Here is a 15,681-nt window from a genome sequence, read left to right as displayed (position 1 = left end):
ATAAAATTTTACCCCCCCTAAACTTTACAGTAGTATTAAATAGAGACATTTATAGCCTTCACTTGCACTTTTCCTTCCTCACTCAATATAGGGCAACCCTCAAACCTAGATACTTAGTGTCATCCAGCAGACAGCTGTGATCACAGAGACTCCCATGACAGAAAATGAGGACCAGGAAAATGGTTACCCATCTTCTGGTATCCTTCAAGTTGAAATATTGCAGAATTACCCTTTAGCAGAAAACCAATGACTTTCACTGGGATACTCCCCAAGTAATGGTGGTTGTCACTTCTCGAGATCCTCAAGATAACAGCTAGTTGTACAGCTATTCTCTTCTGTTTTCAGCATGGAGTTCTGACAGGTTAGCCATGAGGCACACCTCTGTCATTTCATACTTAAGTTTCTCCAGGCAGAATTTTCTATGACTCCTTTTAATCTGTACTCAGCAAATCACTCGAGAATCAATATTGACCACAGTACAGCCTCTTAGCTGGCAAATCAACCTCCAAATTCAGCAGTGAGGGAATAAGTTAAAGCTACAAATAAACCTGCACAGCTTAGTGTGTGCTCTGTAACAGTATGGGGGGAGTGGCTGAGTCAGTGAATGGCTACCCCAACCCCAAGTTACAGTCTCCAGTCACATCAGGATTGTATTATTGGTTGTTGCTGAAAAGGAAGAAAAGCAGAGCACTGAGTAGTGCTAAAATAATTAAAATAGTGACATTGCTGGACCAATTTTGCTTGTTCCTCAGGCCTATAGCTGCAGGCTTATGAATCTCCTGTGGCTTCCTACAGTTTGAACTGGAGGGGTAGGCTGTGGCAGTGCCTAGAGAAGCCAAGGAGCTAAAGATTAAGCATGTGGGACTCCTTCCCTTGAGCCTGTTCTGACCATACAATATAAGGGAGACAATAAGACTGAACAAGATACAAAACTAAGGTCCTAAATCATCCAGCCAAGAGATAGTTAGAGGATAAGTAGCTGCAGTTCAGAGAAGTCTGGACTAAATCTGGGAGAGTGATGTGCAAGGTGATGTGAACTGGCAAAAAAACAACTGGATGTACATTTTCCTTGAATCAAAGTACAAAAAGAATAAATGGGGGGGGGGGGGGAGCGGATGGGGAAGAAAGAGCAAGGGGGGGCATAAGGAGGAAGGCACTGGCTACAAGAAATCAAGCGGAGGCAGTTCCCCCTCCAGTTTACATTACACACTCTCTCTTCTTTAAAAAGTTCTTTCTGCTAGGTTTTCTCCTTTCAGACCTTCGGTGCCGAGACAAGCATAACCAGCCCCAGGTCTGTAACTTTCTTACAGGCCACCTTCCTTTCCCGTCCCCTCTCAGCATACAATTTCAGATGGTTCTTACTTTATCGCTCAGTTTGGTCCTCAGGCAATAAAAATGCAGCAGCATGTTACAATTAGCAGTGGAGTTCATATGCAACTGTACCTGCGCCTAACCCCACAGGAATATAAAGATAAGCATTGCCAGGCAGGAGCTGAAACCAGGTGCAGCCAAAAAAGTTAAGATGAGAGGAGATAAAAAAGAAACAAGACTTGCTCTTTGGCATCAGAAGCAACATGTAATGATGGCAAGTTCACAGAGTACTTTGTACAACGTGGCAGTGAGGACAAAGTCAGAAGCTGGGGGAAGCTGGGATGAAATAGTAAATGTTCAAGGCTCAGGGAAATCAGAGCAGGGGGTCAAATACCTGGTAGGTGTCAATAAATTGAGGAGTTTAGGCAACAAAAGATGAGTGGGCTGTAGTCAAGGCACTGAGAGGGGAACAAATCCTGAAATGGAGCCTTCAGTAGCCTAAGACTGTTCTGATAGCCCTAGTTCACTCATCATCTATTTCCTCCAGTCTCTTACAGCAGCTAATTTTGCACCAGCGCACTAACAGAAGGGAAGTCTTTGGTGTGAGAACAAAACTTACCACACCTATGCCACTATATTCAATTACAGTGAATATTAAGTCCCAAACAAACACAATGGAAATTTCTGCTTAAAAGCAGACACCATGATGAAACCATTAATTCTTCACATTACCATATTATCTAAGAGTATTTAACAGCTTGATCAGGCTATTTATTCTCACTGCCTTATTTGGGAGAAGTGGATCGCTGACAGAACAGAGCTGGAGCCAGACCTGTCCTGCATGTAGGTTTATTTAAGCAATTCTCATTTCTTAAGAAAGCAGCTTTGTGTGTATATCCCTTGATGGGATGAGGTCAAAGTTATACGATCTGCCCAGTGAAGTCTGAATTGGAGATGCAAAGTCAGAAGGAGAAAGTGCTGTCTGGTCTCAGAGGGAATGACAACACTTCTGTAAAACTTTGTAATCATTGACTTAGTGTTTGCTGTTGCAGCTGTGGGTTTAAAGGTGATGGTCAGTATGTAATAAAAAGGGGACACAAGTTTACGAAGAGACATGGCGCCATTACAAAAGTCTGCTATTTCATGCATGTCTCAGCTCCTCCATACTGACCCACCATTCTGATCTGCTGCACTGGTTTTCTAAGCAGAATGGTTTTACTTATTTCAATGCTCTTTGGCATACAGGCGCTTTGCTCCTGGGCTGCCTCTCCTCCTGCCAGAGAAGGACCAACTGCATTGCTTTCTCCCACCTGTGATGACACTGCAGTAGAGGAGGCTGCAGATCTGGCTCTTCGCCAGATCAATGCTGACCGAAAAGAGGGCTACATACTCAGTCTCTACCGAATTTTCAGTGTCCGAGAACAACCTCAGGTAAGTTACCTGCTCGTTCTGTGTCTGTTTCTCCCATGAAGAGCCCTGCGTCTGTCACTATGCCTTGGCAGTATCTATCTGAACTAAGAAATATTTCAAAAGGCACATGTAAAATTACATACACAGGACTCCAGAGGCCATGTCAACTTTATGCACAGATGACTAGAAACAGTTTAGTTTCATCACCACTGTGGGCAATTAGAGAGCAAAATCGCAGTCACGATTTTCTGCTGCCTGCCCCTGGAATAGCTCCAGGCATCAGTTCAAATTTGGTATGAAACACCACTACTCTGATTTAATTTCATTTTACAGCTTCCTCCCACTGCCTTGAGCAGTTGGAGTGCAAAGGCTATTAAGTCATCGTGCATTCTGCACAGAAGATGTAAGCACTAACAGGTGTAAACACGTCCAGCTTGGGACCAGGGAATCCCTTCACAGACCTCTACATGATGATTCATTCTCCAGAAGAAACCTGAAACCAGTTCAAGTGCAAAAATTACAGTGGAAATACCTGTGGAATATCACTCTCATACCCTTAAGTATCTTATTTCTCTTTGTGTGCTTAATTTATTACTATTTTGTGTTATAATAGCTGAAACTACTGGCTCTAGCCAGGACAACCTGAAATGAGTGCACAAGGCCCACAACACATAAACCACTGTGGAATCATGCTATTAACATTCCTTGCCATGCTTGCTCACTTCCCATAATCTTACCTGAAAGGCTAAGTTCTGCATCCTTAAAGAAAATCAGGCTCATTGCCAGATGTTTAAAGATCTATACTGGCAAGGATATGAGTACTTCCTGCTGTTCTCACAAGGACATAGTTTCTGCAGACATGCTGCGGCCTCCAGCAATCTCAGATCTCACAACTAAAGATGGACACTTTGCTTTTGCTGTGCTTTGCACTGTGTTCTATGCTTTGCTCAGGTGACAGAATGTGTCCACTAAGCAAGTGGATCAGGTCTCTTGAGAAATTTTCCACATGGGATGCCTCTGAGCTGGCCCAGAACCCACATCACCAGTCACAGAGTTAGGTACTTAGACCCCACCCTGGGACTATTTCCTACTGACAATAATGAGAGCACCCCTATGACCACCCTAGAGTGTAGCGTGGTGGGTGCAGACCTGCTGTAAACCATTTCATTCATCTCCCTGCTTCTCCCTTCACCTGTGCCAAGTATATCTCCACACAAGAGAATTTTGGTCCTTGTTTGTGATTTTGTCTGTCACTTAATCCTCTAGAGTCTTAACTTTGCTCTTTGTTCATCTGTGTGCTTAATTTACCATTATTCTTATTTTTTGCATCTCATATGCTTATCCTGTAAATATGGTGTTTCAAAACACTGTGATAGCAACCTAGACAATCTAAGCCTTTTGTCACGTTTTTGCTGCTGCTGGGAATGAGAACATACAAAGCAGTCAGCTATGTCAGCCGTGTTCATGCACAATAACAGCCTTATGTGACCTTCTATTCCTCTCAAAAAAATAAAGATATTTTTTTTTATCAGTCAGTGGTCCTTCCTCCCATTTTTTTAACCAATACTCAGGATAAAAACATTTTCAAAGTTATTTCAAATTCAAATCTGCCCTTAAGCAACCTGTGGTTCAGTTTTGCTCTAATTTAAACTAATGAGCCATCTGCTATTAACTTCTATGGAAGTAGGACAGAGCCTTTTTTTCATACAAGATACGATTAACTTCACTAACAGGCACTTAACCAAAATCATAAAACGTGCCAAAATATTTCATTTCTTTCCCTTGCACCAGGTTACACTGCCATGAAGACAGATACTGTGCTGCTGCTGCATCTTTTCTGGCTTCCAGGCTCCTAAGCATGCACCGCAGCAGCAGCAATCCTAGCATCAGCACTATGGAGGAAGGGATTTTTTTGAGCAATGCAGAAAAGATACAAGTTTTTATTCAATACTAAGCAGATCTCAAAAAAACCTTTGCATAACAGTCTTTTAATGAAAATTAAAGTAAGGATGATGAAACCTTCAGTGATCTGCTGAGCTCTGAATAAACCCCAAATTATCCTTTCCCCAGTGGAGGATAACATATACGGAAGCAGGCAGACAAAAAGATGTGTAGATTTTATAATAACCTCATCTGTATATTAGAGCTGATATTACACAAGAGAGCTACAGGCAACAGGAAATAGTTTGGTCCACTCTGGTTGCATTTAGTATTTCCAAGATCACCAAGCTTTATAATCAGTCTTCATGATTCAGCTGAGTAAACCCATCTAACACTAAACACATTTGATTATAAGAACACTTCTTTAATGATATTATGTGTGTGCTTTTGCCTCCAGAATACCTGAACAACCAACTTTAAAGCTCAAGTCACCAGTCCCAGCTTCAGGACTTCTTAAAGATACACATTTTTCTTGGCTATTGCTTCTTAATGCAAGATAGTCTTAGTGAATTATTTTTTTTTGTCTCACAGAGGACACACTTAAAAGTTACAAGCTTGTATCAAATGCTGCACTACTCAAAAAACAAGTTTTCAGCGAATGGTAATTACTCTTTGACCGGTCTTGCTTTCTGTTTACTGATTTAACCTATATTAGCTATCATATTAAGGAGACATATCGTCATGGTATTTAGGTACCTGGCTTGTAAAGAGAAAATTACAATTCGTTTCTTCCACAGATGGAACTATGCAGCCAGGTGTGGGGATACTGCCATGCCACTGCACACAGTGCTGCTGCACCTCTGCTTCACTCTTCATCAAAATAGCTTTTGATCTTTTCACAACCTTGAGAATTACACTTATAATCAAGCCTCAGGATTAGTGTAGGCAAACCCTGAAAGCTCAGTGCAAGGCATTACCAGATTACTTCATAGGACGCTCAGGGGAAAAAAGAGGATATGAAAATGCAAATAATTAGATAAAACATGGTAAGTTGCATATGTAAGAATATAACTTAAAGACAAAGCTAACAAAACAAGTTACAATTTCTTTATATTTGCTTTCTATTTATTTTGCTTTTTTATATTTAAAGGGTTTAGTATTACATTTACAAGTATATATGGTAGAGCTCACATAAAATAACCACCCCAGTCTCTTTCCAGAGATCTCTATACTGTGTGACTGGAATAGCTGGTATCATGTGGTCTCCTCAGAACTCAAAACCAGATAACTCTGGTTTTTCCAAGCAGGATTACAAAAAAAAAAAAAAAATGCCAGCAGTACTCCAGTCTTTAGATGCCCTATTGACTGGTCTTTTGTTGCTGTTAATCAGAAATCAAAACTGAAGCCAAAATTGTATAGATACTGGCCCCAGACTTCTACAAGACTCTTGCCCCATAAACCAGTGAAATTAACCAGGAATGAATGAATACTGCTCTCGTTCAATTTTCTTTTTTCTCCCTCTTCAGCAAAGATATAATCTCAGTCTAAGCATGCAGCTAACACATCGAAGTTCTTTAGGATGTGTAAATGACTGGTCTCTTTCCAGCTTTCCACTACAGAAAATAAAATATGATCCTACTAAGCTGTATCCTTGGTAAATATCCTGGAAAAGTGCTTACCAATAGTTACAGCGGAAGCAGAACCAGGAGCTGCACCACGCAGCATCTCATCTTTCTGTACCACATGATGTAACCACTACATATATGGAGCTGTACTTTCACTGCTTCCCTGTCCTCTCACATGGAAACTTGTTTGTCCAAAAGTTGAGCCCTAAATGCTTTGTGCATCCATGCTGCAGTGAACACTGAGTAGTTTTCTGGACTTAAGCACAGGCTCAGAATGCAAGCACTGGACTGAAGCTTTAAGTGGGTCAGAAACATGGATATGCAAGGTCTCTCATAGCACTTTCTGAGATCTGAGACAATATTCAAATTGTTTGTCTCAATGAAGTCACAGTCTCTTTCCAGCAAGTGCAAAGCATCCATACTTGAAGAAGATATTACTCTAAAAAGTAAGGTATTTCTAATGTTTCTAATGCCTACCAATGTTCCATCTTAGCAGATTTTTATTTTTTGTGGTATTTATCGTCTCATTCTTATGGAAGGCAAAAATAACCTACCTTTCAATTCTAATCATAAAATGCAGTTGACAATGAAAACATCACCATGTTTAGTCCTCATTCTTGGGTTCTGGTTGGTACCAGAGTCAGAAGGATAAAACTGGCTCTAAAAGGCTGTTCATTAATCAAAGCTGGCTAGATGCATCACCAAGCCTGTTCTAACAGAGCCTGAATCTCACCTGGTTTGCCACTGTTGAGAATTCGTCCCACAGAATGTTCAGTTTTCAGGGTAACTGTGTGCCCCACCTGTGTGTTTTGTGTTTCTCCATCTCTCCCTTTTCTGTGTCCCTACTTTATTCTATACAAAATTGGGATATGAAACTTTCTTTTTTTGTTTCCAGGAGAACACTGGTTCTGTCTTCTATCTCATCTTGGATGTAGTCGATACCGAATGCCATGTACGCAGCAAAAAGTTGTGGAAGAATTGTACAGCCAGACCTGCTCATACAAGTGTAAGGATTTTATTTTCTTATTTAATCTCAAGTATGATGAGTTACTCAGGTACTACTGATGACAGCAAAATCCTTACACATGCATTTTTAGTAGGCAGCAGAACTTAGAAGAAATCAAAACCCATTTTTCAAGGTTCACACTTTTTCTGTGTACTTGCTAATCAGTTTATAGACTAGTAAGATTTATTTAAAAAAATGAAAATTAAAAGAAAAAGTTAATTGACCAGAGCTATAAGCAGACATAACTAAATAGCCATGCTAGGACACTACTTAGAATAAATGGTTTCCTTTTTATAGCAACCCTGTAAGAGTTTATTTTAAAGACAGCCTGTCAAGAAGGGAATAAAAGAAACTCACTTTTATATAACATGAGATTTTTGGTTTAGTTTAATTCCGCTCTTATTCTGACAACTTTGCAAAAATTGCACTGAAAGAGGAGAAAAAAGAAAGCTCAGCAAGATAAGCTGTGAAGGCAGAAAGTGATCCAAGACTTGCTACAGGTGACCAAAATGATTCTGAACAAGTGAAGAAAAAACCTTTATAACATGACAAATGATGAGAAAGAAGCTTCACATGAAAAAAAAAGTTATGATTAAATTTTCCTGGCTGCTTCTTAGGTCAATCAATCTTCATTTCTAAATGAAAATCTAGGGGGCAAAAAAAAATAAAATAATTCTGCTCATTTCTTCTTACAGTGCTTTCAGCAGGAAAAGGGTGCAAAGCATCTATGGTCAGTATGGCTTCTGTGAAGTCAACGAATGTATGTCCTAGAGGGCTTGGTCATACATGTGGCAATATTTAAGAAGAGAATATACATTCTCAAGAGAATATACATTCAACTTTTAAACATAAAGCTACAATGGATATGAATAGGCCAGTATTTTCTTCTGCCAGAAGTCAAGAGTTTCTCTGTGTGCAAGGGTGATCTTACTGTGCCACAAACCTACCTTAGGGTCCTTCCTCTCTCTCTCCTTCCTCACTATGGACATAGGAGAAGGGGGAAGGTGGAAAGACAGGTGACTGGATCCAAACACTCTGAGCTGATCTCCAGGTTTAAGCTTTCTGGATTCTAGACACAGACCCAGCTCCCAGTGCGTGGGGGGCCTGGCCAGGAAAAGCACTCTGCGACTCTGTGACACTCGGGCACTTCTTAGCTGCCAGAAGGGCGGCCTTGTTTAGGCCATCCTGCAGACAAGCGCTGTACCTGTATAGCTCAGAATTATGCCAGGGGAAGACTTGGCCTTTTATTCTAAAGGACATACTTACAAATGTGCTTCATTGCCATTTGAGTATTAACCCAACTTTTTTTCTTGAAAATAATTTCATAACTGCAAGGAGAAAATGAATCACTCACTGTCTAGGTAGCAGATGATCAGTGCAAAGGGTGCAATATTAATTGTTTCTAAATATTTATACTGTCTTAGGTTTATGGTCAATGCAAAGCAATTATCTACATTAATCAGGCAAGAAATATTGCTCATCTGAATACTTATGAGTGCACTTTACAACCAGGTATGTCTTTATTTAACACACCCACTTTAAAAGAGGACTGGAAAAACACTTTTTGCCATATAGCATGACTTTAAATTTTAATTGTAATTATGGCACCACAGCGTCTCTATTTAGCTTTCAGCTGCCCTAATTTTCTCAAGTCAGTGATCATAAGGCCAGTGTGGTCCTGCAGCTCAGAACAGTGCAGTAATAACTGTTTTCACCTCTGGGAAACCCAGCAGAGCCTTTATATGAGCTTTTACCCTTTGGTCCAAAAAGCATTTTTATGGGTTTGTGAAGGGCAAATAAAAACAGCAAGCCTGCCCTCAGTAGGTTAACCTTTTTTTCTGCAGTGTCTCTGCCTCCGCTGCAACATTTTTATGGGTCTGCAAATTCAAAAAGATTCAAAATCATTGAGTGAATCAAACCACATATTGTTACTCCAGGGGACCGGAGGACAATTGGGTATGGTTGGTGGCATAGATGCATTTAAAGTGACCTACACTATCAACATGCTCTTATGGTTATGCTTTCTCTAATGACATTGTTTTGTTTGAATACGAAGTTCCACCCAGATATATTTGGATGCTATGTCCTGACTGCCCAGTTGATGACAATCCAACTGAGCCCAGATATTTGGAGGCTGCTGTTCAAAGCCTTGCCAAGTTCAATGAAGAGAGTGAACAAACTCATCATTTCTCTGTCCTCAATGTCACAAGAGCTTCAATGCAGGTAAGCCAAGGTTCATCTGACTTGCTTTAGCCTTTAAGAAGTATGGATCCACCTGTTAAACTTTATATGATTTGTTATGTCTTACAGATTGTTTAGAATTTGTATCTGTATAGTACAGAGAATACTTCTATGCAGAATTCTTCTGGGAAATTAATATCTGCATTGATCCAAGACTTTGACTCTATTTATTGCAAAAAGAAGGGCTTTATGCTAAACTGAAGACACAGATTTCTGTTCCAAAGTTTAGGAAAGCTTCACTGTGAGTTCACTGTTCTACCACGACCATGAATTAGTGAATCTCTAGTAGAAAGTATTTAGTAAGGCACAGTCTTCCCTTCCAACCCCTATCTGTAATTCACTGAATTAGTTTAAACATGGTTTAAAACTAATTTTAGACTAACAGAGAGTTAATGATTTCCTGGCTAAATCCTGTTTGTTTACTACAGTAATATCCAGTCTCTCTAAAATTCATTATGTATTGATAACAAGGTGGTCTTCACTCTTTGTCTCAAACTGTTAACACATTACTACTATAGAGTATTTAATTGCTCCCATTTTCCAGTCCTGAGGTACTTGCATTTGAGAAACAGAAGAAGTGATCCTGTTCATTAAAGCAGCCAAAAATTATCAACTAGGCACTGAAGAGGGGTTTTGGCTATGTAATTCTATGTGAATACTAACTTAGCAGAAAACCCTAACTCATTTCAACTATAGCTAATTCATGAGTTACTAAGATTGTTCATATAGAAGAAGTAAAAAACAATGAGGCAATAAAGCAGTACTGGCAAAAAATTATTCTCCTGTAATAAAACTAACAGTAATACCCTAAGTATAACCTGCTCCTTCCACACTTAGCAGGAATTTTACATCTGTTTCAAGGACTGTAGGGTTCTTCCTTCTTCCTGACACATGCACAAGGTCCAACTGCTGCTGGTCTCTCATTTACAGTGGGTCGTTGGTCCTGCATATTTTGTAGAGTTTTTAATTCAGGAGACATCCTGCTCCAAAAATGACACAACTGCTGACATCTCCAAGTGCAAGCCACTTTCATCAGAACTAGCTGTAAGTACTTTTCCTTGTATAAACACCTATTTTCAGATACTATGATTCCTCAGTGAATACTTAGCCTATCCCTTTGGTTCTTCGCAGACAATAATCAAAACCCACAGGCACCTCTTTATGCGTTGTAGCTCTATACTGTCTTGCAACTGTACAAACTGCTTTAGAATAGAGAAAATATTTCAGTAGTTCTGAATTCTTACCTAGAAGTTCATGAACAAAGAAAACAGAAAAAAATACCATCTAGAAAAAGGTGGGGTAGTTTTGCCTTACAAAGCTGAATCATTTTTAAGGATTTCCTCCTTCCAAGTAAACACACAAAATAAATCACAAACAATGCATAAAGAGTATATTCATACTACAGCCAGGCCAGCTAAGGAAAACATTTAGGAACTAAGGAAAAAATTACAAGAGAAACTGAAGGACTAAATGGGCATGCTGCCAAGAGATAACATTTCAAGCCCCATCTTAACTTAGATCCAAGCCACGTCCACCTAGAGTCCAGTAAAACCACAACTACTAGAAACAACATTTTTTCATGGTTTCTTTCACTAGCATGGTGTGAAATTGGTTTTCCCTGAAAAATGATTTTAACTTCTGTTACACAACTTGCCTGCATGGGGTTATTCTGCTGCAACAGAACTTAAGTGTGCTGTTGTACTTGGGCCTTAAGTGGCCAACATATTTTTAATATCATGTTGCCTAACCCTCCTTTGCAAACATAAAGCCTTTTTCAAAATGCTGCCTGCCTTTGTAATCTTGCCAATCCCAAAAAAAAAGTTTGCCCAAGCTGCTTATCCCTACAAATACATGTAGAAGCTATGACTATTCAGCCTTTCATAATCGCTTGTTTTACAAGATAGGAACCAAGTTTCAGTGCTACGATGTGAAAAAATGCTTGCATTTTCTTCTTCCAGCAAATAGGTTTCTGCAAAGGCTCTGTAGTAAACAGCCACTTGGAACATGAACAGTTTGTCACAATATCCTGTGAAATCTACAGTGTGCAGGTATTTCTTAATCTAATCTTAATATTACAAGAGTAATACTCCTTTATAAAACAAGAATTGAACTTTTGAAAGACCAGCCATTTTTAAGTTTTCTTGTTCACAAAGGTATGGGCTTCAAGAAAGTGATAAGGCCAAATCAGGAAGATGTCTCATGTGATAAAACAGACTGTTGCTAGGTGGATAAAAAGGCAATAGAATAAGTATAGAGTCAATCCCACAGAACGTGTTTAGAATGCTCTACAAGGAAATTGTAAATAACAAAGGGAATGCAAAAAGAAATAACTATGTAGTTACCCAAATTTCATGCACCCATATCCACTGGCATAAGAAGCAGTTCCTTCTGTCTATTTTTGAACTTCTGCTCTGCCACTGGTCTTTGCAAACTGAAATTGCAGCAGATCCTTAGTGTGAAGGGTGACCTCCACATCTGAAAGAATTTGGAATAGCTTCAACATCGGTAATGCTTATTGCCTGTTATTTAGGATCCTGCCACTGAAGAGGGGAAACAGCAAGATAATAAAACACCTGGAAAATTCAGCCAGAATCATCAACAAGCTTTCCCTTCAGAAGTCAATCCTTTCTCCCCACATGTAGAAAAAACGGTGGGCTGGGTTAAAATTCTACCCCCTTCAAATGAGGACACTTCTTTCCAAAACCTACCAGAAAGTCAAATTGAACATAAAGATGGAAAGCCAGTTCCACCCAGGGCTGTAGGATCTATGCCCAGTCTTGACAGAGAAAAGACTCAAGCAGACAAACCAGACTTGACCAAACCAGTCACTGGACCAGGCGTTCTCCCTTTTCCTGAAGAACTTTCTCTATCAGACTCATGCCCAGGAGAAGCAAAGAAGATAAATTCCATTATCCAGCCTTTGCTGCCTAAAAAGCCTACCAAAGCCTAGCAAGCATACAATCATCGCAAATACCTGCAGCAAAATAATGACCACGATCACAACCTGGTCTTTCAATTTGTGTAACATCTTTAAGTAAATAAATTGCTTATTACAGTGTTCATCTTTGCAGTTCTCATTTTCAAGAAAGCACAAGAACAGACTAGAAAAAAAAATTAACTGGGGCATTTCCCAAAAGAAGAATTTGGCTTTTAATTCTCAAATTCCTCCCATCAGTAGGAGCATGAAGGAAAGGTAACTATGCAGGGTAAAAGAACTTGCAGGGCTGAGACAGCCCAAAGGCATCAGAAAAAAAATATCCCCAGTAGCAGAAGTCCATCACGGTCCAGCGCAGGATGGTTGCTCCCCAAGGGGTGGTGAGACGGAGCCGAGTGTGATAACCAGGCTGGCAGGACAGGGGCCTGAGCAAGAGTATCTGAGCAAGGCCAGCAGGGCAGACCCCGGTGGCAGTCAAGTGATAGGAAGAGGCCAGATCACCATGTAAGTTCACGGGCAATGAGGCAGGTCTGAGATCAAGCCAGGAACATGAGTTCGCAAGTCATGGTCAGGATCTGCTCTGGTTACAGCGACCAGAGCCAGACACAGCCCAGTGGTCTCCAAGCAAGACCACAGTGACAAGGCAGGTCTGAGGTCAGGCCGGGGAGCCAGGCTGCAGGTCTGAATCTGGGTCTGGATCAGCAGGGTGCGTGGCCAGGCCCAGGTGCAGCCACGATGCAGCTGGAGCTGGAGCTCAGGCAGGGGCCAAAATGCTACAGCCTCAGCCTGAAGCACTGCAGTGGGAAGTGGAACGGGGTCAGCCGTGGCCGTGGCCTCCCTGCAGCGCTGCCTGGGAGCCCGACCCCAGGGGCACCGTGGGGGGCTGCGCTGAGCTGGCCCCGCGCCCGGCAGCCCAGCCGCCAGGAGGAGGGATGCTCTCAGGGCCCTTACCGAGCCAACCCGCTGTGATGCTGTATAAACGGGGAACAGGACTTCAGCACTGTTTAGTATTAAAAGCTAGTGGGTTTTTATTATTTTATGTGTTAACTTCTTAATTATATTGTGATGAGCTTAGCCTATTTTTTTATTTCCCATGGAAGATCTCCAGAAAGACTAATTTTTTCTTAATGCTTTATACCCTCACTTAAAGAAAGTGGAAGAGGCTACCCGTGTGTGAAACCTCCGCAAATAATTCTGGCTGGTGGAGAATCAAGCTCAGGCTGTTCAGATTCTTATGCTTTACTGACCCTGCTGTGCAGGAAAAATGATGGTTTACAAAATCAGCCTAATTCTTTCTTCAGATAGGTCATATTAACTTCATTATAATAAAAACCACAGGGACACTCTATAGCCTGTAGCTAAAAAAATCAATTTCACCAAAGCCAGACATAGCAACCATACTGATAATCACAAATACAAATAAATGAGAAGACAAGAAGAAAAGAAGAGTGAACCTGGGAAAGAAATGTCACTTGTGGCCAGGACTGCACTGATATTTGCAATAGTTATGGGGTTCATGTAAGTCCTTAGAGCCTTTCTGTAGCTGCCACCATACTTGAAAAACATTTGTTCAAAATAAAATCAATAAAATATTATTGTTTCTGAAGCTTTTATGCTGCTGAATCATCCCCAGAGATGCTGGATAATTTCTTCATTCAAAGAGCCTTTCAACACAAAATTATGGTTTTGTTATAGTATTCTGGCATTACATGATTTGATCCAAATGTATAATTTTAATATTATATAAAAATATAAATAAAAGTATTATTTTGAGTCGAGACAAAATAATATTGAAATATTGTATGGAGTTATGTTCACAACAAATACGTTTGTTTTTTCAGTTTGCCAAACTCTTAAAAACATAAATTGTAAATAAAGGAGTAATTTAATTCCTTCAAAGATTAAACTAAGCCAAAAAGTTATGTGTGAAACACATCAACTGAGCCAAAAATAATTCCATTTCAATTTTATATCATAAGAAATTTCAACATATTTTGGTTTCATTCATTTCATAGTAGAAAACAATTCAAAACCAGGTAATTCTCCAAAAATCATAACATTCAAATTGTATTGAATTCTTATCACAGTATGAGCTGTAGGCTGTGCCAGCATTTCCCTTTTTATCAAGTCATCAATTTACAGCATCTCGTTTTCTCTCCGGAAGTTTCACCTTTGCCAGCTCAGGCTTCCCTAACACGATGAGTGTGTTCTACCTCTCTGCACAGGAACAGCTGATTTGCCACATGCCAAAATCAGGGATACCAGGTGTCACTCCATGCCCTCACACAGAGCACCCATCCTTGGCTTTAGTGAGTCAGAGGACAAGAGCACTGGGGCAAGAGCCTGTCACCCTTCAGTGATTTTCAAAATGCTTTTTTGTCCCTCTTTTCAGTTAACCGCCATACTTCTCACTTCTGCTATTTTATAATGCTGCCTTTTCTATTAACTGTTTACATGTTGATTCTAATCTCACTGTGGCTCCATTAGTTTAATGACACTATGAGATTTATATCAACATAATTAACTGGATTCTTCCCCAGAAGGAGTACTGGGAAAGAAATCAGCTTCATTAACTGCTAGCCACAGTCAAGAGTACTCTGTCTCAATTGGTTCTCTTCCTTGACTACAGCTGCTTACAATAGTAAATCAAACAGCAATAGCAGCAGGTGAAAATAAATGGCATGGAGCTGGTGTGAACATAAACAGGGGGAGTTAAAGGGAATCACTGAAAGTCTGGATCCACAGTTTTGAGCATTCAATTTCGATATTGTTTAGACTTTTCTGCAGACAAGGCTCAGAAATGACATTTGAATCAATACTTTCTCTAGCTTGGATCTGAGATTCAGGTTCAAAGACTTCTATGATTTAAAAACAAATACCAGAAGGGGTGTTTATCTAAGCAGTAACTGTATCTACAGTGCAGACAGCAAGCATCAGTGGTCAGTGCAGATTCATGACCATTTCCTTTATTTGCTGTGGTCACTTCAGCACAATCCTGCACCGAGCTTTCCATGTCACCAAAGCCACCACCAATGTTTACCATAATTAAGGACGGGTACTAATGTCCCAGACTAAATTCTTGAAGGAGACTGGAGGCATAGTTTCTGTATTTCCTGTGTCCTTAGGACATACCTGGTATACTGCAGCACTCCCAGATGGCACTGATATGATGAACAGATTATAATGTTTAGTCATCACTACTGCAAATCCTGGTGCTGATTCAGCATATTTACGCAAAACTGTGAGTGGGCCAGCACTGTGGCTTTCTCCCT

General features: G+C 40.3%; 1 protein-coding gene and 1 long non-coding RNA gene across 4 annotated transcripts in view; one reads left to right on the top strand and one right to left on the bottom strand.

The window, feature by feature from the left end:
- LOC308072422 overlaps positions 1–15,681 on the bottom strand; it is a 144,851-nt gene that overhangs the window by 78,055 nt on the left and 51,115 nt on the right. The window lies entirely within an intron of this gene.
- FETUB (fetuin B) lies at positions 2,092–12,439 on the top strand. Its single transcript, XM_080409249.1, has 7 exons — positions 2,092–2,742; positions 7,123–7,233; positions 8,658–8,745; positions 9,290–9,456; positions 10,405–10,518; positions 11,433–11,522; positions 12,005–12,439. The coding sequence occupies exons 1-7, from the start codon at positions 2,521–2,523 to the stop codon at positions 12,422–12,424; spliced, it is 1,212 nt and encodes a 403-aa protein (XP_080265375.1). The 5' UTR covers positions 2,092–2,520; the 3' UTR covers positions 12,425–12,439.

This window comes from Falco punctatus (genome assembly GCF_963210335.1).
Source record: "Falco punctatus genome assembly, chromosome: 13".
Taxonomy (NCBI): Eukaryota; Metazoa; Chordata; class Aves; order Falconiformes; family Falconidae; genus Falco; species Falco punctatus.
The sequence above is the reverse complement of the archived record's forward strand: the minus strand, read 5'-3'. Positions and strand labels throughout refer to the sequence as shown.

Excerpts from the sequence above, each read along its gene's own strand:
- FETUB (XM_080409249.1), top strand. The coding sequence starts at position 2,521 with ATGGTTTTACTTATTTCAATGCTCTTTGGCATACAGGCGCTTTGCTCC. Across the intron at positions 2,743-7,122 it reads GTGTCCGAGAACAACCTCAG|GAGAACACTGGTTCTGTCTT; the intron begins GTAAGTTACCTG and ends TTTTGTTTCCAG. Across the intron at positions 11,523-12,004 it reads GTGAAATCTACAGTGTGCAG|GATCCTGCCACTGAAGAGGG; the intron begins GTATTTCTTAAT and ends CCTGTTATTTAG.